We start from the raw sequence: 21,852 nt of genomic DNA on the forward strand, positions 1-21,852 counted from the left end.
CAGTGGAACCAGCTGTGCTTGGCGGACAGGGCGGGGTGGGAGGTGGGAGGCGGCCCCACTCTAACGCCGGCAGCCGCGAGGGGAGAGCCGTGGGCACCGCTACGCACCCACTGCCGGGCCCTGCGCTCCCCCAGGCTTGACCTGTTCATTTGAGCTGCTTGCTCTCCTCCGAGTGGGATTAGCGGAGAGCCGCCAAGGGCAGGGCGTTCTGGAGGTGTGGGTGGAGGCGGCGGAAACGGGAGGCGTGGCCAGGAGTGGGGCAAGAGAGGAGGCCAGTATGTGGGTAGGCTGAGGAAGCAATGTGACCCCGCCCCGGAAGGCCCCCGAATTGGCAGGCAAGGGAGGGGCCCTGGACGAGGCGGCCCCTCATGCCTTGGCCCTGGCCCGTCCCTTGCAGACATCGAAGGCGGCCTTCGTTGCACCCCCAAAGGCCTCCACCAGCTTGTCCTCCCAGGGGATGACGTTGCCCAGCAGCGGCCCCGTACAGTTGGCAATGCCCAGGACCTGGGCAGGTGTCAGGATGTGGTCCCAGAGGTTAAACTGGGCAATGTCACCCACGAAGGCCTGGGTGGCATCAAACCGGCCACCTAGGGTATCCTGGACCAAAAGAGCAGAGCGAAAGAAGAGAGACATGGAGTGAGGGAGCAGGAGACACAGGGAGGCACTCAGAGAGTCAACCCCCTGTCCCGGCTGAAGTCCCACCCCCTCCAGGTTCTAGCCCCGCCCCAAGGTTCTAGCCCGCTGGGCGAGTCTCTGCTCTCCCTGGGTCTCACCCAGTCTGCGCATCTGCAGAGTGGCTGGGCCAGACTGAGAGCTCACTGCTGTGCTTTCAGAGGCCCTAAGTGGGTGGGATATCTAGCTGCATCCCACCCTGAGCCTTACCTGCTCCTGGCCCAGGATAAGGATCCCGTGAGGCTTGACGGGGTGCCAGGCGGCTAGGTTCTCACCGGAGCCCTGCAGCTCTCCATCCTGGTAGGCAGACCACAGCCCGTCCCTTGTGGTCCAGGAGAGGCAGATGTGATGCCAGCCATTGTCCTTCAGGCTCAGGGGCAGCTGGGCCACCTGAAAAGAGGTTCCCGCAGCCCCAGGTCAGAGGTGCCACAAGGCCCGAGGCTGGAGCAGTGGGATGGGGAATGGGGAGACCGGTGTCCCTCCTTCCAGGGACTGACCCAAGGCTTGACCCTCCCCTTGCTCCCAGCTCAGTGTCTTTCCGACCACTCTTTCCCCTCTCCCCACAATATATCAGTACAATCAGGCAGCTTCACTCAGATCACAAGGGACTACTCAGTGCTGGTTTTCAGTTGTTTCTAGGTGGTTTATTCACTCTCTAACAGGCCTGCAAGGTCATGCAGGGTGGGAGCTGAATCTCACAAGCCTACCTTCCCCTGAATACCACACACAGTGCCTGGCACACAGCTGGGCTCAAGAAGTACTGGCAGTGGTAGAACAAGCCTTAGACTCAGAGGCCGGGCACTGCCAACCAACCCCCTGTGGGATCCTGGGGAGGCTGCCCTTTCTTCCCTGGGCTTTAGTCTCCTCATCCGTAAAGTCAGGGGTTTGGGAAAAGGATAGCAAATATGCAGCCACCTCTGCCTCCTCCTCCACCCAAGGCAGACATGGCTAATCAATCATGAGCCTAGACTCACCCTAGGAACCTTCCTCATCACAGTGCTCTCAGAAGCCACTGATGATTGATTAGCGTTGGCCTGTGATATGAAAGGTACTTGCTGCCTCTGGATTTGGGGCTCCCAAAGGGTTCTTTCATCTCCCAAGTTCTCTGAGATCACAATTTATTGCAGCACTCTCTGAGGCCTACTTGGTGCCAGGCCTTGTTCTGGACACTGGGGGTATGGATTTGGTCCTGGTCATAAAAAAACCTGAGTCTGCACAGGAGGGAAGGACTTCAGGGATAATATTACAAGACAGAGTAACATAGGGGCCATCTGGGAGGTACAGAGGCTGTGAAGGCCCAGAGGGAGAGAGGGGTGTAGGAACAGAAGATGTGAAAGCTAAACACATCTGGAAGTACAATGGACTCTGGCAACTCTGCTGCAAGGCAAAGCAAGTGGCGGGGGGCACAGCAGAGGCAAAGGCTTAGAGGCTGGAATAAAATGAGTACTGTGAGTAGCTTGTGAGGTTGGTTCTCAAAAGGCCCCAGAAGTTCAGGGAGCTGGGCCCTGTCCAGGGTGCTGAATTCCTTTCACTAGAACTGAGTGCTAACCGTGGGCAGAGGCAAAAATGGCAGCCAGGGGGTGCATGAAGGGAACCAGGAGGCAGGATCTAGATGTCATCCAGCTACCCTGGTGGTCTTAGGACCTACTGGGCTACAAGGGAAGTTCACTGTCCCCTGGGCCCATCTCCCTCTGCCTCCTTCAGGACACCAATGAAAGGCACCTCCTGCTAAGCAGGGTTCTGCTGGGTGTCAGCCACTCCTAGCAGCTCTCTGTGGCCGTGGCCTGGTCACAAGTGGGTGCAATATATGTTGCCTGCATTTTCAGGGAGTCTCAAAAGACCACCATGCCTGCAAGACCCAAAGCAACGTGGCAGGCCGGGGAAGATATTTGGGGGGAATGGGGTGATAAGATGCTCCCCTTCCTTCCCCCTTGATCACCATGCTCCTGCCACATCACTCCCCCCAGTCCCCCTACCTTATCCTGCCCTGAAGCCAGGCTGGGGGAGGGGTGAGGGGGTGGGAGTCCTGGGCATGGGGCAGATGGGTGACCCAAGGGCAGAACAGTGGAGGGATTAAGAGGTGGTTTCTGGAGGCCAAGACCCCAATTCACGTCATCACCCCTTCACCGGCTATGTGGCCAGGGTGCATTATTTGCCCTCACTGAGCCTCAGCTTTTCCATCTGCAAAATGGGGATAATAGGGTGTCTACCTCCTGGTGCAGTTGGGTCAAGGGTGATAGCATGGGTAAAGCATTTACTGGCACAGGGCACATTTATCGAAGTTTGTTAAATGCGAGGCTCTGCTCAAAGCCCTTTACATGTATTTAAGCTGTTTATTTCTCACCACAGCCCTATGAGGTAGAGAGTGTTATTCTTGCTTTACAGATGAGGAAAGTGAGGCATGGAGAGGGTAAGTGACTAGTCTAAGGCCACGAAGTGGGTAAGTGGCAGAACGAGGCCTCACATCCAGCATGCAGCCCAGAGCCTGACCACGGCAGTATCCTACTCACCACGTAGGGGAGGCGCATGGGGCTGGTTGCAGGGGGGAGGGGGGTGAGGAATCCACTAGCACTCCCTCCCGCCCTTCCTTCCTCCCTCCCCAGAGAGGTCCTTTGTCCAGAAGAACGAGCAGGGCCCTGGGGGCAGACACTTGCAGCCCTGCTCCCATAGCTGCATCGCTGGGGAAGCCTCTGAACCTCTGTGAGCCTCACATGCCCCTCTGCAAGTGGCGCACCACCGCTGACAGCCTCTCTTGGACATGAGCTCCTCTTCGCAGCCCCAGGTCTGGCTTGTCTTGAAATCCCCAAACCCAGCCTGGCACACACCAGGCATTTCATGTGTGCTGATTCTGCTGAGCAGGAGAACTGAAAGGGCCCAGCACAGTACAGGTGCTCCTGAAAGGGCCCCCCCACGCCCCCCTCCCACTCGCTCCCCCCCCCTCACCTTGTCATTGATCAGCAGCTCCATGGGGTCATGGCCCGCCTCCAGCAGCACAATCTCGTTGGCCTGCCCAGGCACCGAGTAGGAGAAGGGGGTGCCCTGGCCAGTGCCGCCCGACCTGGACCGCAACCACATGCAGACGCTGAAGGCGTAGAGCTCGGGCAGCGCCTTCCGCACGCGGGCGTACATGTAGTTGTTGCGGATGGGGATGCTGAGCTTGAAGGCGTCTGCGGGACTGTAGGCTGAGGACCCTGAGGGGGTGAGCAAGGTGGACACAGGGGGGGTCAGTGGACACTGATGGGGGGTGGGCAGGGCATACTCCAGAATGAGGGTTACTAGTCCCCTGGTAGCCCAAACTCATCTATAAGCCTCTTAAGGGTGCTCCTCACAAAGTTTAAAAGACAAAAGGTCCCTGAGAGCTCATGAGTCCTAAATCCACATCTTTCAGATGAGGAAAATGAGGCCTGGGGAGAGGAGGTGAGCTTCCAAGGCGACAGAGCAAGCCAGTGACAGCCGTGGAATGAGGAGCTAGGTCCCCTGATGCTCACACCTGTACACTGTCCAATATGTCATGTTTTTCTGACCCCCCCGGTGGTGCCAGCCCCAGGTGTTAAACAAATGACAAAATTCTGACATTGAAGGTGCTATTGTGGTGGTGGTTAAATGCATGGACTTTGGAGTCAGACCTGGTTTAAGGTCTAGATCCGCTACTTACTGGCTGTGTGACCTTGGGCAAGTCACTTGACCTCTCTGAGCCTTATATTCCTCAGTTGTGAAATGGGGATAATAACACTACCACCCCTGTATGGTCTGTGAAGATTAAACCAGCTGATGAATCAAGTACTTAGCCTACTCCCAGAATACAATAAGCGCCAGAAAATGCTACCTGTTAACAATAATGATAACGCCCTCTCCCAATTATTCCCTCTTTCTTGTGTTTCACAGCCTCTTCCCCACCATCCCATCTAGCTTTAGCCTCTGGAGAGCATGAAAATGCTTTCTGAGTGAATCTGCCACCCTGAGGACCAAGGCCTCGCCTGCCACGCCCTCTGTGGGGCTCAGGACCCACCGCGCTCCAGTTCCGCTACACGGTCCTGCAGGGCGTCCAGCTCCTTCGCCACCTCCTGCCGCTGCTGCTGGCTGCTGTGACCGAGGGCCACGCGCTCCTTCTCCAGCGCCAGCACCTTGGCCAACAGCTGCCCCTCCAGCTCGTCCATCTCGGAGTGCAGGGCGGTGGGCACCACGGGCGCAGGGGCTGGGGCCGCTGAGAAGTTCACCCGGGCTGGAAGCTCCTGCTGCTCACGGGGCACAGAAAAGGACCACGAGGTCACTTGGAGGGAGGAAGGAAAGAGACAAAGGGCCCAGAGATGCCCACCACCCCTGCTGAGTGACCCCAGGTGAGCCTCAGCTTCCCCATATGTAAAATGGGATGGCAATACCAGCTCCAGGCAACAAACGTGTACGGGTGTCTAGCAGGCTGCTTCCAGTGCTGATGCGTGACGGGGAGCTGAAAGCAGGCTGGCCTCTGCCCTCAGGACGGCTCAGCATATGGTGGGGTGGGGGGCTGGCAGTAGAGAGCTGTAATAGTCCCCTGGGGGGTCGAACGTGCAGTTGGGGTTGAGAGCCACTACTGAGGCCTTCATCGTGGGCAGGCTATATCCCGATGGGCCCTGAAGGGGTGGAATGTCTTTGTCTTCACTTAGTCACATGTCAAGCTTCTCTAAGGGGGTGCAAGGCTCTGTGCGAACACTGGGCAGACCCGGGGGGACACAAATCAGGGGCTTCTGGAATACTGCTCCTCCGGCCGCTTCAGGTTAGCATGTGGTTAAGATCACAGACTCTGGAGGCATACAGCCCAGGGTTAAAATCCAGCTTGAGAACCAACCTGCTGTGTGGCCTGGGGCAAATGCCTCCATCTCTCTGAACCCCTGGTTCCTCTCATGCAACACGGGACAACGGTACCTATTCAGAAGGGTTGTGGGGATGATTACATGTGGTAAATGCCCATGAACAGAGCCCATTTACTGCACTTACTGTCTAGGGCAGCGTGTTCCAGGGTGGTCTCTGACACCCCCATCCTGCCCAGGATGAGGACAAAGTGTTTAGAGTCCCCCTTTTTCCTGTCTTAAGACCCCAGCGGGAAGAACTGGGGCAGAAGCCAGGGCACCTCTCCTTTCCCCTCCCCTGCTGCAGGAAGCCCCTTCTGGGGTGGAGGAATGCAGGTGAGGCCACGAGTCTTGACTCCGGTGGGGGGGCAGCCTCTGGCAGACACATCACAGGAACGTGGGTAGGAAATTAATAATTCAGTGAGCTTCTAGGAGCCAAATTTGACCATCCCTGTCCCCTATCTCCCTTTTCTCCTCCTCCACGCTCCCTACTGACAGCCCAATGCTTCCTCACTGCCCAGGGGCCCTGGTGGTTCCCACTCCACCTGCCCTGGGCCCTGACCACAGGCTTAGCCCCAGACCTGAGCTCACTGAATTCTCATGACTCCTGCACCGAGCAAATATTCAGTGAGCGCCTGTTATGGGCTCGGCACTGCACCAGGTGCTGAAGAGACAGCCGAGGGCCAAACAGAAAACCAAGAGCACAGCCTAGCATTCCCTGAGTGCCACGTGCCTGCAGGGATGGCCCCACAGCTCAGGGCAAGTGCAGAAGACCCCTCCCAGCTTCACTGGCCCAATCCTGGCCTTGTTGGTCATTTGCTGTGTGACATTGGGCAGTTCCCTTAGCCTCTCTGAGCTCCATGTGATGAGGGGATAAATGTGCCCCCTGCTTCAAAGTGCTGGGGGTGGGGAGGGCAGTGTAGGCAGAGTGGCACTGCCACACTCAGCGCCTGAGAGAAGGGAGCGGCCACCACAGACAGTGACGTGACCTTGCGCTGAGGAGTTGGAGGGACTGACACTTGGTTCCTCCGTTCCACCCCAACAGCGGCGGCAGGTGGGCTAACCTCTCTGGTGTCATTTGTCCTTCTCTATAAAGTGGGGACTTGGAGTGTTTGGCTCGCGGGGCTGTGATCAGGGGAGCCCAAGCCTGGCCCGGCGTGGGCCACTTTATCCCTCACAGAGTCCCATGAGAGAGGACACAGCCACCCACCCACTAAGACGCCTGCTCTGGCCCACCAGGTGGGGAGGCCAGGTGAGGGGGGCGGGGCACGGATGGATAAGCTGCTCGGTACACCCGGCCCCACCCATGTTACACTAATCTTCACTTTCCACTATCCGGGGGGCTCCTTGTGTGAATCCTGACTCTGGTGCTGACTAAACGCAAAGCCTCAGTCTCCCCTTCTGTAAAACAGGGACAACGGGCCCCACTCTGTCCATCCACAGGACAGATGTAAGGATGGAACAGTGGAAGTACCAGGTCCTCGTGGACTGTAAAAGCAGAATGCACACTGTGAGGCTTGTATACATCAGCTGATGGGGAGCTCGCTACCTCCAGAATCTTCCCTTGACCACAGACAGCTTATGGAGCGATAGGGCCAGCCACCCACTGCATCTGAGGCGACTGGACTTTCGGGAAACCTTGGGCTGAGGCAATTAGCTCATGGATTGCCTTCCACATCAGCACTGGGAGGGCCGCGACTGGGTCTCCTCGGCCCCAGCACCATTCCAGCCTCACTTTCCCTCCTTCCACTGGGCCTAGCTGGGCATGAGGGGCACACCTCTGAAGAACAGTGTACCAGGCCCGCCCTCGGCACGTTCCATGTATTTACTCGTGAATCCTCACAGCCACTTGTTTTGGTTGGTACTCTTAGTGTCCCCATTTCACAGATGGGGAAACCGAGGCAGAAGTCCTTTTGAATTTTCTACAGTGATGGGGCTGGGCAAAGCTGACCCTTCTGGAGCCAAAGCCTTCTCTCTCTAGCAAAGCGTCTTCCTCCCTTGGAGCGAGAAAGACCTGCCAGGAAGGAACAGGACGTCAAGTGCTATTTACACAAATGCTGTTGCGAGGAGACACTGCGCAGGCCGAGGGAGGTGGGCACACAAGCTGTTCTTTTGTCAGAGCCGCCAGCTCTGCAGGAAGCCCAGGGAGGAGGTGGGCTCACTGGATCCTGTGTGGCCCCCTCCCCACCCCAACGTCTGAATCAGAAGAACATGACTCCCCCCACTTTCCCATCTGCTGCGGGCGCGGGCTGTGCCGCGTGGGCTCGGCCTGATGCCAAGTGGGCCCCCAGCACAAGACGATAGGGAGACGATGATGCCATCACCCCACGAGGGTCCTGATGGGGGCTCAGAACCCACTCCTGTCGTGCTGGGAGTCCAGGGTGGGGTCTGGAGCCAGAGCCCAGCATTCGGGTCCAGCTCAGGTAATGTGCCGGGCTCATTAGCGCTCAGTAACAAGAGGCCAACAGAGGCAGCTGTCCTCCTTGCCACGCACCGCGTGCCAGGCCCTGCACTCCAGAAGCACTGTGCAAACATTCCACAACCCCTCTCGCCAGCCTGGGGAAGTAAGGAGGCCCACTTTACAGATGAGAGAGCAGAGGCTCAGAGAGGTGAAGTCATCTGCCTGAGGTCACACCGCTGCGAAGTCGCAGACCCAGGACCCCAGTCCAGCCCCTTCTGATTCCAGAACCTGTTCCCATTCTTCACGCCTACCCTGACAGTTCGTTGGTCTGCCAAATGGGCACGGTGTCGGCTGCACTGCCTGCCTCAAGGGCCAGCAGAAGAGGTTTTAGTGCCGTTGCGAGGGACCTGCCTATGCAGGGTGGCTCTGAGGCTGGAGGCCGTGGGGAAGACCCTACCACCTTGTCCCCAGTGGGGACAACTCCTTTCCTTGAGGGAGCAGAGGGAAGGTGCTGGATTTCGGGGTCAAGGTCCCACCCTCTGCACAGATCACCCCCGCCCAAACAGCACAAGGCCCAGCTCCAGGGGCAGCAGGGCAGGGTGGCAAGAGAGCAGGCCCGGCGGCAGCGGTGTGGGTCAGGCCTCCTATCTCCCACATCTGCTCAGCCCCCAAGTCCTGTGTGAGTCGGCCCGGGCTCACACCCAGGCTCCACCAGCCCAGTGACCTTGTTATGTAAAACTTGCATGCCTCGGTTTCCCCATCAGCAAAAAAAGGTACAAAAATAATATCTCATAGCATTGTAGTGAGAATTAAGTAAGTTAATAGATATAACGCCCTTAGAGTTGGCACGTGACGTGCTATGCGTCAGTTACTATTATGGTTATTACTACTTACACATGTATGTTTAATACCTACTGAAACATCTCGTGCAGGGGCCTCCCCTCCACCCATAAATCTTTTTTTGAATCATTATATTGAGAAAAAAAAGCAAGTTACAGAAGAACAGTTAGATGCCATTCACACAAAGTTGCAAAAATTCAAAACTAGATCACGTATATATAAAAGCATGAAGGAATGCACGGAGAGATAAATACAAATTCGGGACAGTGGTGACCCTCTGGCACCTGAGGGAGACGCTGAGGGGCATCAGCTGTTTGCAACTCGTCTGGGTCTTGAGCCTGGGTGGGGACCTGGATGGTAGTCTCTATACCTTTGTATATCTCTGAGGTACTTCACAATAAATTTCTTTTAAAAAACGGGGGAAAATCCAAAAGCAGAGTCTCTGAGGGTGGAATCTAACCCTGAATCTTAACCATAGCCTCACTCGGCTCCTGCGTCCCCCACCCCAGCCCAGGCCACCATCGTGAGGCTCCGACTCTGGCCCTTCTCCACACAGGAGCCAGAGGCAGGCACCTAACTGCAAATCCAAGCAGGTTGCTTGAAATCCTGCAAGAGCTCCCTTCTCCCACCAGTAAATACCCCGCCCCTCTAATCTCAGCCCTTACGTACCCCCAGAGGCTACACTTCATTCCGACTGAGAGTCCCCAGCTCCCTCTCACCCTGGGGCCTCCGCACATGCTGTTCCTTCTGCCGAGAACACTCTTCCCACCCCCATCCCACCTCCTCTGGCCAATGCCTCCTCACCCTCCAGATGGCAGCTTCCCTGACGACTCAGCTAAGATGCGCCAAAGGGAAAGGGAAAGAGGGTGTCTCTGGAGGAACTGTGAGTCCTCACTCACTCATTAATTCACTCATTCACGCATCCATCTGTCAACATGTGCTGTGGCAACACGATGCCATGGGTACCAGCATGACTCTCAGGTCAGACAGGCCCGTGTCATTCCCAGGCTCCCCACTTACTGGATCTGTGGCCCTGGGCAAGCTGCTCAGCTCCTTTGACCCTCGGTTTCCTCAACTGTAAAATGGGGATAATTACAGTATCTACATCTTAGGATATACAAAATGAAAAAATATGTAAAGCCTGGCATATAAAAATGGCTGATAAAGAGTCAAAACCATTATTATTTCCTGCTATTATTGAGAGAACAGGAGAGCGTGGTGAGTAGTAACTGTGTGGATGTGGGCCCTGGAGCCAGACTGCCAAGGATTGAAATCCCAGATTTCAAGGTTCTTAACCTCTCCGAGCCTCGGTTCTTAACCAAGGTTCTTACCGCTCTGAGCCTCGGTTTCCTCATCTGTGAAATGGGGAGAGTAACGGTCCCATGGTTCTCATGGGACTAAGTTGTAAGGCCCTTAGAACAGGCTGGCACAGAGGGCGCGCTCAGCCCTGATGCCTCTTACTAACTGCAAGGTGCTGTGGTTCCCTAGGCAAATGAGGCCAGCGCCGGCCACAGCAGCGCTCTCAGCTGGGGGGAGGCTGTCTGGGAGCTGTGACAGCGACAGCACCGGCAAGAAGCTCTCTGTGGGGCGGCGGGGGCATGGTGAGTCGGACAAGGCCTCTCAGAGGGGCTGTCCTGCTCCCGCCTTCCTCCCCAGGAGCCGGCCCAGCGGGCTGCTCTGTCTCCATCTAACCCTGGCAGGGAAGGGGCAGGAGAGCAGGTGGCAGAGGCCGGACTGATCTTTGTTCTGGTCCCCACTGCCAATTTGCAGCTGGAATGGAAAGAAGACAAATGGACCTCTGTGCACCAAGGGTGCCAGGTCAGGGCAGTCGGTGTGTGGGAGGGGAGGAGGCCGGAGGAAGGGGAGATGGCTCACAGAGGGTGTGCCCACACACCCTCCTGGGCTCTGAGGCCCCAGAGCAAGTGACTAGGCACCCCAACCCCAGGCCCCTTCTCCTCTCCCTTCAAGTACTCCCTGTCAAGCTGCCACAAAATTCTCTCTCAGGCCCTGCCTGCCCACACACCTTCTGGGCCCTGGCCAAGAATCTGCAGCAGAGGCTGAGGACCCCACCCTCAGCACATTTTCATAGAAAATCCCGGCTGTCATCTTGGCTCAGTTCTGCCGTGCTGTGTGGCCTTGGGCAAGTCACTCAGCCTCTCTGAGCCTCAGCTTCCCCTGGAGTCAAACGAGGGGTGTGGGGGGGCACCTAAGAGCTTCCGCTTCGGGTTGGCTGCCTCGATCTCTGTCCCGAGTTCAGGAGGGATCACATGCCCAACTGTCTTGGGAAATCCAACGGCATTGTCACTCGGGGGTGGGGGTGGGCGTGGGGGACACCAGCCACTGATCTCGGTCCACCTCCCACAGGCAAGGTCTTCACAAAATGGCCAAAAAACGTGCGAAAAGGTGCTCAACATCATGAGTCATCAGAGACATACAAATTAAAACCACAATGAGTTCACTACACACCCACCAGGACGGGGAGTGTCTTTAAAATGACCGTAGCAAGGTTGACAAGCTTCACAGCAGGTGGGTGTGCAAACACTCACTGCCACTTTGGAAAAGCGTTTGGCAGAAACTCCCAATGCTAAATATATGCCTCTCCTGGGACCCAAGCATCCCACTCCTGGGGATACATCCAGGAGAAATGAGGACTTTTAGCCAACTAGAGATACCACAAGTACATTCACGGCAGCTTTATCCGTAATAACCCCAAACCAGAAACAACCCAAATGTCCATCCACAGAGGAATAGGGTATCTCCACACATTGAAACACTACACAGCACTGAAAAATAACGAACCACAGACACACACACCACGACTGAAGGTCAGACAACGTTGAAAGAGAACACCAGACACAAAGGGGTGCAGCTTCTCTGAGTCGATCTGAGCGACGTTCAAACACAGGGAAAACTGACCTACAGTGACCGAAACTGGAGCAGTGGTACCTCTGGGGAAGTATGGACTTTGGGGTCACAGAGGAGCCTTCTGGGGTTCCAGAAATGTCCTGACTCTTATGTGGGTGGTGCTTTCATGGATGCAGCCATACATAAATTTTCACTGAGCTGTACACTTAAGATTTGTGTCTTTTTAAAGTAAGATATGTGAGCTCTTACCTATATTGAATGTTAGATATACCTTAAAAAAAAAAAAGCCCACAGGTAAGTCCCTGTCTTCCGCCCAAGCAGCTCGTTCCAGGCTTGGAATGGCAGGAAGGGTCTCCTTTCCCAGGCGAAGGCCTGCCAGCGATGAGAGGCCTCCAGGGCACAGGATGACAGAGAAAGAGGGGTTCTCTGGGTGTCCTGCCCACGCTTCCATCTGACAGATGGGGAAACAGGATCAGAGAGAAGAAGGAATTTTCTGAGGTCACGGTGAGCAGGTGGCAGAACTGGGTTTTTTAAAACCAAGGTTTCTTGCTAGAATGCAGGTTCCACACTGGTAGGAGTAGGGGTTAAGGGCTTCTCAGTATGGGTGCCCCACCTAGAGACGGGGGGAGGCCAGCCACAGGGAGAGGGGCCGTCGGGGTCTGCAGGTGGCCTAGAGGGCACTAGGTTCCACGTCCTCCAACAAAAGGCCGATGGGCAGAAGCTCTCTCACTGCACTCTGCTGGCCCCTTTTGTGGCCAAAGAGGGCAGGGTCAAGGGAACCAGCCCCCGCAGAGCAGAAGCTTCCAGGGTGGGCAGGAATGTAAGAGGAAAGCAAAAGCAACCAATAGACTTTTAAAAAGGCACCAAAAGATTCTATAAGCCGCTTTATCTGCAGACTCCGCTGAGGAACTGGCGGTCTGAGAGTGTGGCTGGGGAGTCGGGGGCCACATAAACATGGAATCTGCATACTCCGCACTACAATCCCTAATCAGGAAACATCGGCCCAAGAACTCAGAATTTCGAGCCCAAAGGGCCCAGACCAAACCCAGCCCCTCCTAACCACTTTACAGATTAAAGACACGAGGCCCTGAGAAAGAAAGTGATTAGCCTAAGGTCACAAGCAAGAACTCAACTTTACGCCACCCAGCCTTCCTATTTCAGTGAACATGTAGAGCTGCAAGGTGCTTAGGGAGCACCTGCCCACTGATCATTTTACGAAGGGGAAACAGAAGCCGCGGGTGGGGAGGGTGGGAGGCGATTTGTCTGGCTCTGGTTCCTCCAGACTCTACGAGCCTCCATTTCTTCATCTGAAAGATGGGAATGCATACAGCCTGCTTCACAGGTCTGAAGACGGAATAAGCTAACATGTACATAGTGAGTGCCTAATAAATGTCCCTTGCTGTCATTATTTATTGTTTTCAGCCTCCTGATTATCTTGCCACAGCACGACAAGCCTGAGGACTGGCCCTCATCACTCTCGTTTTATACGTTCTGAGGCAGAAGTGGTCCAGGGCACTCTCCAACAAGAGGCACTTCCCTCACCTGTGTTTCTCACTCTCCTGAAGATAGGTGAGGTCTGACCCCTCCAGACGGATCTAGCACTAATGATGAAAAACAAGGGCTCTGGAGCCAAACACTGACAGGGTCAGATCCAGGTTCCAATGCTGTGTGAACTTGGGCCGGTTTCTTAACCTCTCTGAACCTTGGTTTCTTCATCTGTGAAAGGGGGATAGAATAGTACCTTCCTCATGGAGATTTTATCAGGATTAAATGAGATAGCGAACAGCACCTGACACATGGTAAGTGCTCAGGAAGCATGAGCTATAATTGTTATTAAGTCCAGGAGCCTCTGCGACCATCATCAGGGTGTTCCTTTTCATGGCTTCCACCCCAAGATGAGGGGAGGCAACTAGCTTGCCAGGCAGGATTAAGAATGTGATTTATGTCCAAAAATTGCTGCTTAAATCTATCTTGAAATTTCATTTTACACATCAATTAGTGCAAAACCAGAACACTGTAACATGCATACATGGCTGGCTGCCCCACAAATGGTCCTTTTGAGAAGTGGTTTTTGGCCACAGCCATAAAAGTCAATAGCATCTGACCCAGTAATACCACTCCTGGGAATTCAGCCTAAAGAAATACTTCAACAGACTTAAAAAGAAAAAAACAAACAACTATCTGCAAGAAATCGATCCTGCAATGAGCATCTAGAAGCAAAAATAATCGGAAACAACCTACATCTCCAGCAACAGGAGACAGTCAAAGGATTGATGGATGGTGGAGCCTGAGATGGGTCCCAGGATATTACGGGCATCATTAAAATGGTAATTACCAGCAACCCAGCAACTCAGGAACAATGTCTACACTTGGATAACGGACCAAAAGGGGGGCTGCAAAAACGAATAAAATGGTGGAATTAAATATAATTCCCCCCGAAATCTTTTGACATTTTTTCAATTAACAACAAAAATAACAACAAAGATAAAAACATAGAAGACAAACAATTTCTCCTAAGCCCTCAAATGTGACTCCAACTTGAGGCCTGTGGAGAGAGGGTGGGCGAGGGGGACCTTTCCTCCGCTTTGGTAGTCAGCCCAGTGGGGTGGGGAAGGGAGGGATGCAGAGAGGTGGGCAGGGGTGTGCTGAGATGTGCAGGGGTGGGGGTAGGAAGGAGACAGAGGGTGAGCAGGGAAGGCCTCTAGGAGGAGGTGTACTCAGAGCAGACTTAAATGATGAGTATGGATATGTTGGGGGTAATCTCGGCAGAAGAAGAAGAAACTGGGAGATGGGCCAGATACAAAATGGCAGCCTGGGGGCAGGCTGAGTGTGCACCACAGGGGAGCCCCACGGGGTGGGCTTAAGGAAGATCCCTGGGGCTGCCTGGAGGAGGAGGGATGGAGGAGTGTGTCTGGGCAGGTGGGAGACCAGCATGGAGGCTGCTGCAAGGAGCTGCGGAGAGACGAGGCCGACTGAAGGGGGGGGGAGGGGAGGAGTCAAGCAGGGCTTCTCAGAGCGCACCTGAGTTCAGGCTGGGACAAGATGAAGAGAGGGGGTTGGTGGGACATCCAGAGGGAGGTGCTCAGGAAGCAGCTGGATCTATTGGTCTGGAGCTTGGAGAGAAACCTGGGCTGGAGACGAAGTTGGTTTGGGGCATCACGGTGGAATGGTGTTGGAAAGCCTCAGCGTGTGGCCGAGTTCACCCCGGGAAAGTGAGAGGAAGGCCACGAGGGGCGCACATGTTACAGGAGGAGGACCCAAGAGGGGACAGAGAAGCAGAGAGGGTGGAGGGGCAGGTGACAGGTACCTAGAAGCCAACCGCATGCAGATTCGTAGGCGGGGATGATCAACGGGGTCAGATGTTGGAGAGGCGTCCAGCAAGATAAGGACTGAAACATTCCCATGCAATCTATCAACTGTGGTGACGTCACCACGAGCACTTTCAGTGTACCAAGGTGGGAGAGAGACTAGTGGTGAGAAAGTACACCCTGAAAACCTGGGGGCATCCTTCTGAGGCTTTTGGATGAGAAGGCAAGGGAAAAACTAGTCAGTGGCTAAAAGGTGCATGGGGTCCAGCTGAGACCAGTAGTCTGACCCCGAGTCTGCTGGGCTCCAGACCCTGACCCCTGCCAAACACCCCAAAGAGACTGGCTCTGCTGGCTGCCAGGCTCAGAAGGACAGGCAGCCCCTCCACGTCCACTGCACTCAGAAAGCAGGAGTGCGTATAGGGAAGCAGGACTCCCCCACCTAGGAGGCTGACCTGGTGCCAAATCCCAGCCACCAGGATACCCCCAACCTCAGCGGGCTAACCGGAAGGGAGCCCACCCTGCCAAATGCACAGGTGCAGGTCCAGGGCAAGCCCAGCCCTGCCAGCCCCAGACGTGGGAGGAACCACGGGCGCCATCTGGGTGTGGGGGCAGGGACTAGGGCAGGCAAGGGGAAGTTTATTGAAGACCAGATCTTTTTTTTTTTTTTTTTTTACATTAATAAAATCTATTTCTAAAGGGAGGATTTGTTCCCATTTTAAATTTTGGCTATTTAAAAAATTGGTAATATTAGAGCTTAATGTTAAAAATAGCAATCCAAAAAGATTAACTCACTTAATCCTCCTAACACTCCAATGAGGTAGGTGCTAATACTGTCCCCATTTTACAGGTGAGGAAACTGAGACTTCCCTTCACTGTTGACTTTCCGTGTTTCCCTGATTATTTTCCTGCTCTCAGCTCTCATCCTAGAAATCCCCAGAGCTGGAGTGGGAAAAGGGATGTTGCCAGCAGGTAAGACTCTGGGCTTTCCTCTGTCTCTGTCACTCACCTTAGGAGGTCTCTGAGCCCCAGGTTTGGGGTTGGCTGTGATAGCTGCCTGGCTGTGCTCTGACACCCTGCAGGGTGGGTGCTGACACCAACACGGACTTTCTGGAGGGCCACTGGGCCATGGGCATGGCCAGCCTTCCATACCAGCAGCATCTCCTGTGCTGCTCGGCCAGGGATGTAACTGAGAAAGCCATGGAGAGGGAGAAGTCCCTGTCTTTCCTTCCTTCCAGCCATTCTCCTCCCTTTGACAGCTGCACTCAGTTTCGAAGGAGGTAATAAAGGGGGCAGCTGGTGCTGTGGCCTCTTTCTCCCCCCTCCTTCCACGGATCCAGTTTTGTTGCTAACCCCCTTCCCTGCAGTCTGAAGTCGTGGATGGCTGGGGGTGGTCAGTGTCTCCAGATGTCTGTCCTACCTAGTGTGTCCAGCTTCCCCTCCAGGTGGCCCCAAATAAGTTCTCACAGGGAGGTAGGGGTCTGGCAGCTTCAAAGGAGAAATGGCTGGCCCAGGATCACAGGACAGCCAAGAGCGGATTCCCCCTGTTGGACCCCTTCTGTCTGATCCTGAGCCTGGGCCAGGAACATCTGAAAAAGGTGAGTGTAAGGGGAGAGACCCAGGTGGGACCCTATTCTCCACTCAGCCCTCACCCTACAGCTGCCGGCTTCCAGGCATTTTGTCTGGGCTACCACCATCTCAGCTCTTGCTATCAAGCCCGTGGTCCGAGCCCAGGTGGGGGACTTAGGGGTGGAGGCGGTGAGGGGCACCCACGTTTGGCTTATGAGACACTGTTCCCTGCTCTTCCACAGGAGAGGAGGACCCCGAGTCCCTTGGACAGCGTTCCTATCTTCTGACCATAGGGACTGAGTGTGTGGCTGCTGCTGCTTTGGGGGTGTCTGAAAGAAGGAAATAAAACGGACATTTAACGAGGTCCTAGTTCGTGCGTAGCATTTCCACGTACCTACATTTTCATCAATCCACACTACAGGTGGACACCGTTATACCCATTTTACAGACTCGGAAACTGAGGCTTACAGAGGAAAAAGGATCTGGAGGGAGCCTTTCCCGTGTGCCTCCTGTGCCTTAGTCACAGTGTCAGTCTCCGGCCTGTGTGCGCTACCGGACTCCTCCCTTCTCCCCCTGGGAGGCAGGACCAACCATCCCCTTTGCACAGACGGAAACCCGAGGCTCCGAGACTCGCGGGGGCTCCCCAGGGTCCCTCAGCCGGCGGTGGCGGCGGGACCCCGGGACGCTCTCGACTCCCTCGAGCGGCCCCTCCCACCCCCCGGCCAGGTCCCGACGGCGCGAGGCGCGGCGCTCACCTCGATGCGGTCGATGCGGTCCCGGAGGGCGCGCACGGCGTCCTCCAGCTCGAGGATGAGCGCGGGCGAGTCCCAGGGCCCGTCGGCCATGGTGTCGCGCCGGGGACCGGCGTCCTGGAGGCCGCGCGGCAGGCCGCTCTCGCAGCGGCCCAGCTTGCCGGTGAGCTCGCGGATGGTGTCCTGGTCGGCGCGGATGCGCGCTTCCTGCTGCAGCGCCGTCTGGCGTAGCTGCTCGGCCGTGCTCTGCAGCAGCAGCAGCTCCTCGCGCTCGCTCGGCGCCGCGTCCCCCTGCTCGGCCCCCGACGGGCAGGCAGCCGCCAGAGGCGTGCACAGGAAGCGGCTGAAGAGGGGCACGGGCGGCAGCGGGTGCGCGCTGGCCGCCGGAGCCCCGGGCAGCGCTGGGGGCCCGGCCGAGCCGCCCGCGCCGTGCAGCGCGCTAAGGCTGCGCTGCGGACCCTGGGACGCGGCGGCGCCCGAGGCGGCCGAGGCGTTGTCGGCGCCACCGGGCAGCGCCCGCGCCGGGCTGGCCGCCAGGGGCACGCTGGCGATGATGCAGATGACGGCACCGAGGAACGCCAGCATGCCCGCGGCCAGCAGCACGGCCAGGAACTTCAGCGTGAGGCGGGCGGCGGGGGCACCCGAGGCCCCCGGCAGGCGCGGCGGCGGGGTCGGGGCGCGGGGCCCGGGCAAGTGGGGCCGAGCGGGGCCGGAGCGGGAGCGGGAGGAGCCGGAACCAAAGCTGTTGCCGCGGCCGCTGCTGCCGCCGCTCTGAGCCCGGGAAGCGCGAGGAGGAGAAGGCGACGGGCGGCGGGGAGGGGAGCTGGCGCGGCGGCCCCGCCCCTCCGGCTCCTCCGGGCCGGCCCAGCCCCGCACCAGTTCCGTGCCGGGCGCCGAGTGGGGGCGCTGCCCGGGATGCGGCGAGAGCCTTATCCGCTGCCGTCACCGCGCAGAGGGCGGCGACCCGGTGGCCGGGCGGCGGGACTCCCGGGCGACCCCCACCCCACCCCACCTGTGCTCTGGCCCCCTCCCGGAACCCATGATGCCGCCTGCTACCTTGCGGGGAGCTCTTCTCCGCGTCGGGCTCTGTGCTGAGGGAGCCAGGAGCTTGCTTACAATTAAGCCTCACCGTGGACACACTCACGGTACAAATGAGGAAACTGAGGCCCACAGGGGTCAGGTCGCTGTCCAAGATCACGCGGCTGGTATGCGCTGGAGCAGCATTTGAGCTCAGGAGCATCTGACTGGACCCAGACTATGGAATGGAGCTGGGGTGGGCGTGGGGAGAACAAGGAAAGAGGCCAGTGCTGGGGGCAGGGGACTGGAGATTTTGATCCAACCTCTCGTTATACTATGGCCACCTGCCTGTCATTTCCCACCCCCAACTCCCTGAAGGAGGAGAGGTCACTCCCCTTCAAAAAAAAGAAAAGGGTTTCCCTGGTGGCGCAGTGGTTGAGAGTCCGCCTGCCGATGCAGGGGACACGGGTTCGTGCCCCGGTCCGGGAAGATCCCACATGCCGCGGAGCGGCTGGGCCCGTGAGCCATGGCCGCTGAGCCTGCGCGTCCAGAGCCTGTGCTCTGCACCGGGAGAGGCCACAACAGTGAGAGGCCCGCGTACAGCAAAAAAAAAAAAAAAAAAAAAAGAAAGAAAAGAAAAATCTTCCTGTGATTTCAGAGAGCAGCACAAGTTCCCTCCTCTGAATCTTTGGGAGCAGAGAACATCGAGGGTCCCAGAGAAGACCTCTCTCCCCACTGCAGACTGCATTAGCATGGCAAGACCCTGGTGGGCATGTGGATCAGGCACTGGCAGGAACAAGCAGGCGTGGGAGAGGGCTCTGGTGCGGGGGTGATGCAGGAGGCGTTTACTTTCTCCTGTCAAAAAAGTCTATATATATTTTGCTGCAAATTAAAAATTAAAAATGTTAAAAAAAATTCTACCATCCTTCACAGTCCAGCTCCATCTCCAGTTTTCCACAAGGCATCTCCTGACCAGCATGGGTTCCCAGAGCTGGAAGGGTGTTCGGAAGGCTGGGATAGAGGAGATGGGCTATGGCTCGTGCGCGAGCACTGGCCGAGGCCACACCCAGGCCTGTCAACCTTCCAAGCCTGCATTCTTGACTTGAAGGGAAGGCTCACCCTGGGGCTCTGGACCACCATGGCTGCCGTGTGGTCTCTGCAGAGTGGCGGGGAGAGACCAGAACATTCCTCAGGAGGCAACAGCCCTGGGAGACCCTGTTTGGCTATGGAGATCCTGCCCAGTGGTCCCTGGGCATGTGTTCCACACACCCCACCCCACCCCCAGCCTCAGGATAATGCCTGCCCTGCTTACCCGATCTCTGGGAGTCAAAGGTTGAGTTGTAAAGTAGGAGCAAATCAAATGACAGCTCTGTACACGATGAACCCCCAGAGCCGTAAGTGCGTGCATGTGAGTGAATACTCATTGGAGCAGTGACCTGGAAACCTGCCAAGCAGCACAGCTCGGAGGAAGCGCCTCCCCGGTGGAGAGGTGGGCCGGGATCTCTGAAGGTGAAGGCAGGCAGTAGGGGGGGCGGTGAGGTCCTTCAGGTGCGTGAGGCATCGGGACTCCTGGTGCATCTACGTGTGTTCTGTGAAGACAGAAGCACACACATTACATCCTAGAAGGACAGAGGAGGCCAGGACAGGGGGCTGCTGCCAAGAGCAGCAAAGCCTCTGTGGCTTGGGTACCAAATGGTGCCACCTTTACGTGAGCTGCTCCATGAGAGATGGACAGCAGTTGGATAAGTGGGTCCAGAGGCTGGAGTTGAATTTTTTTTTTTTTTTTGGCTGCGCTGGGTCTTAGTTGTTGCAGCATGCAGGATCTTTAGTTGCGGCATGTGGGATCTTTAGTTGTGGCATACATGCAGGATCTAGTTCCCCGACCAGGGATCGAACCCGGGCCCCCTGCATTGGGAGCACGGAGTCTTACCCACTGGACCACCAGGGAAGTCCCGAGAATGACTTTTAAAATCTATGATATGAACACGTCACGCTCCTGCTTACAAACCTATTAGTGGCTCCCCATCCCCATCCCTCTGTGGAATAAAGTCCAAATTCCTTAAGAGGCAGCAGTACCTAGTGGTCAAGGGCATGGATTCTGGAGCCAGAAGGCCTAGTTCAAACCCTGCCTCTAGCTGTTACCAGTTGCATGACCTAGTTTCCAAAGAGGGTAAAGTCTCAGGTCTTTGATAGTTCCTGACACCCTCTCTGTGCCTCAGCTTCTGCAATCTGTAAAATGGGGGAATAAGAGTACGTGGAAACCCTTAATACACGTTGGGCCTTATTATGTTAGCTTCTCTTGGTTTATGAGACGGTTGGTAATCTGGACATGGCTCACCCTTCCAGCCTCATCTCCTACCCTCACTGGCTGGAGCAGGACCAAACTGTGCATAATTCCCCCCAAACACCAGAATGTCTCCTATCTCTGCCTTTGTTCACGCTGTCCCCTGCCTGGAAGGTCACCCCCTCCTTCTTCCGTGATTCATCTCCATCCCCAGCATCCAGCATGGGGCCACGCCCAGGGCAGCTGCTTGGTGAATGTTTGTGGAACTGTTTCCTCCACGGGCAACCCTGGCTTCTGCTGGTGGGGGGGGGGGGGGAGATTAGGACAGGGGCTAACCCATCTCTCTGGGGCTCTGGGAGAGACCCCCCTTGATCCTAACACAGAACTCATCAAGAGGTGGTCAGAATAGGATTCTCAGGGGAACTTCCATAAGACTGCAATAGTCCGCACATTTTCCCTCTAAAGCTCACGTCTCTGAGGTTTTTATTTCTTTACTTTCATTCCATCCTTAGGGAAAGGGAATTCTGCCCTAAATGAACAAATAGAGGCATTCATTCAAAATATATGTTTGGAGACCAACTTTGGACCGGGCATAGCGCCAGGCACTGGGGAGAGCTGGAAACAAGAGAAGCTCTCAAGTTTTATATTATAGTGGGGAGGCGAGTGGTAAATAAATGAATAATTAAATAAACAAGTTAATTTATAATAGTAATGAGAACGATAGGGAAATTTTAAAAGTGACGTGATAGAAAGTTATAGGAAGTGTGTGTGGGGTGGGGAGTTAGGAGATGGGCATTACTTATAAGGTTGTCAGAAAAGGCGTGCATTTGAGCTGAGACCTGAATGACCTGAGAAACCAGCCATGTAGAAACTTGGGGAAGGACTGAGTGTGCTAGACAAAGGCAACAGCTAGTGCAAAGGTCCTGAGGCAGAAATGAGTTTGATATATACCAGGAACAGAAAGAAGGCCAATGGAGCTGGAGCAGAGTGAACTCCCGGGGAGAAAGGAAGCTGGAGAGGAAAGCAGGGTGAGGTCATGTGGGCCCTTACAGGCCAGGGGAAGGGAATGGGTTTGATTCGAAGCCCAACTGGAGGGCTTTAAGCAGGGAAGTAACACCATATGGTTTGTGTTCGTAAAAGGTCAATGGTAGTTGTGTGGGGGCTGGGTCATAAAGGGATAGGAGAGGAAACATGGAGACCAAGTAGGGACCATGCAACCATCCAGATGAGAGGAATGAGGGGTTTAGAGGTCATGATGATGGAGAGAATTGGGTGGATTGTGGATTGATTTCAGAGGAAGAGTGTTAGTTGTTGGGTCCTT

The 21,852-nt window shown here is 55.9% G+C and overlaps 1 protein-coding gene across 1 annotated transcript; it reads right to left on the bottom strand.

The window, feature by feature from the left end:
* Nucleotides 1-366: 366 nt before the first annotated feature.
* Nucleotides 367-17,839, bottom strand: NPTXR (neuronal pentraxin receptor; the record flags this gene model as incomplete). The annotated part of the gene is made up of 5 exons (XM_082850465.1): nt 17,234-17,839; nt 4,682-4,907; nt 3,616-3,863; nt 883-1,062; nt 367-597 (listed from the first exon to the last, which is right to left on the bottom strand). The coding sequence occupies exons 1-5, from the start codon at nt 17,813-17,815 to the stop codon at nt 367-369; spliced, it is 1,467 nt and encodes a 488-aa protein (XP_082706591.1). The 5' UTR covers nt 17,816-17,839.
* Between the last annotated feature and the right edge of the window lie 4,013 nt (nt 17,840-21,852).

This window comes from Leucopleurus acutus, assembly GCF_964270905.1.
Source record: "Leucopleurus acutus genome assembly, chromosome: 11".
NCBI classification, from domain to species: domain Eukaryota; kingdom Metazoa; phylum Chordata; class Mammalia; order Artiodactyla; family Delphinidae; genus Leucopleurus; species Leucopleurus acutus.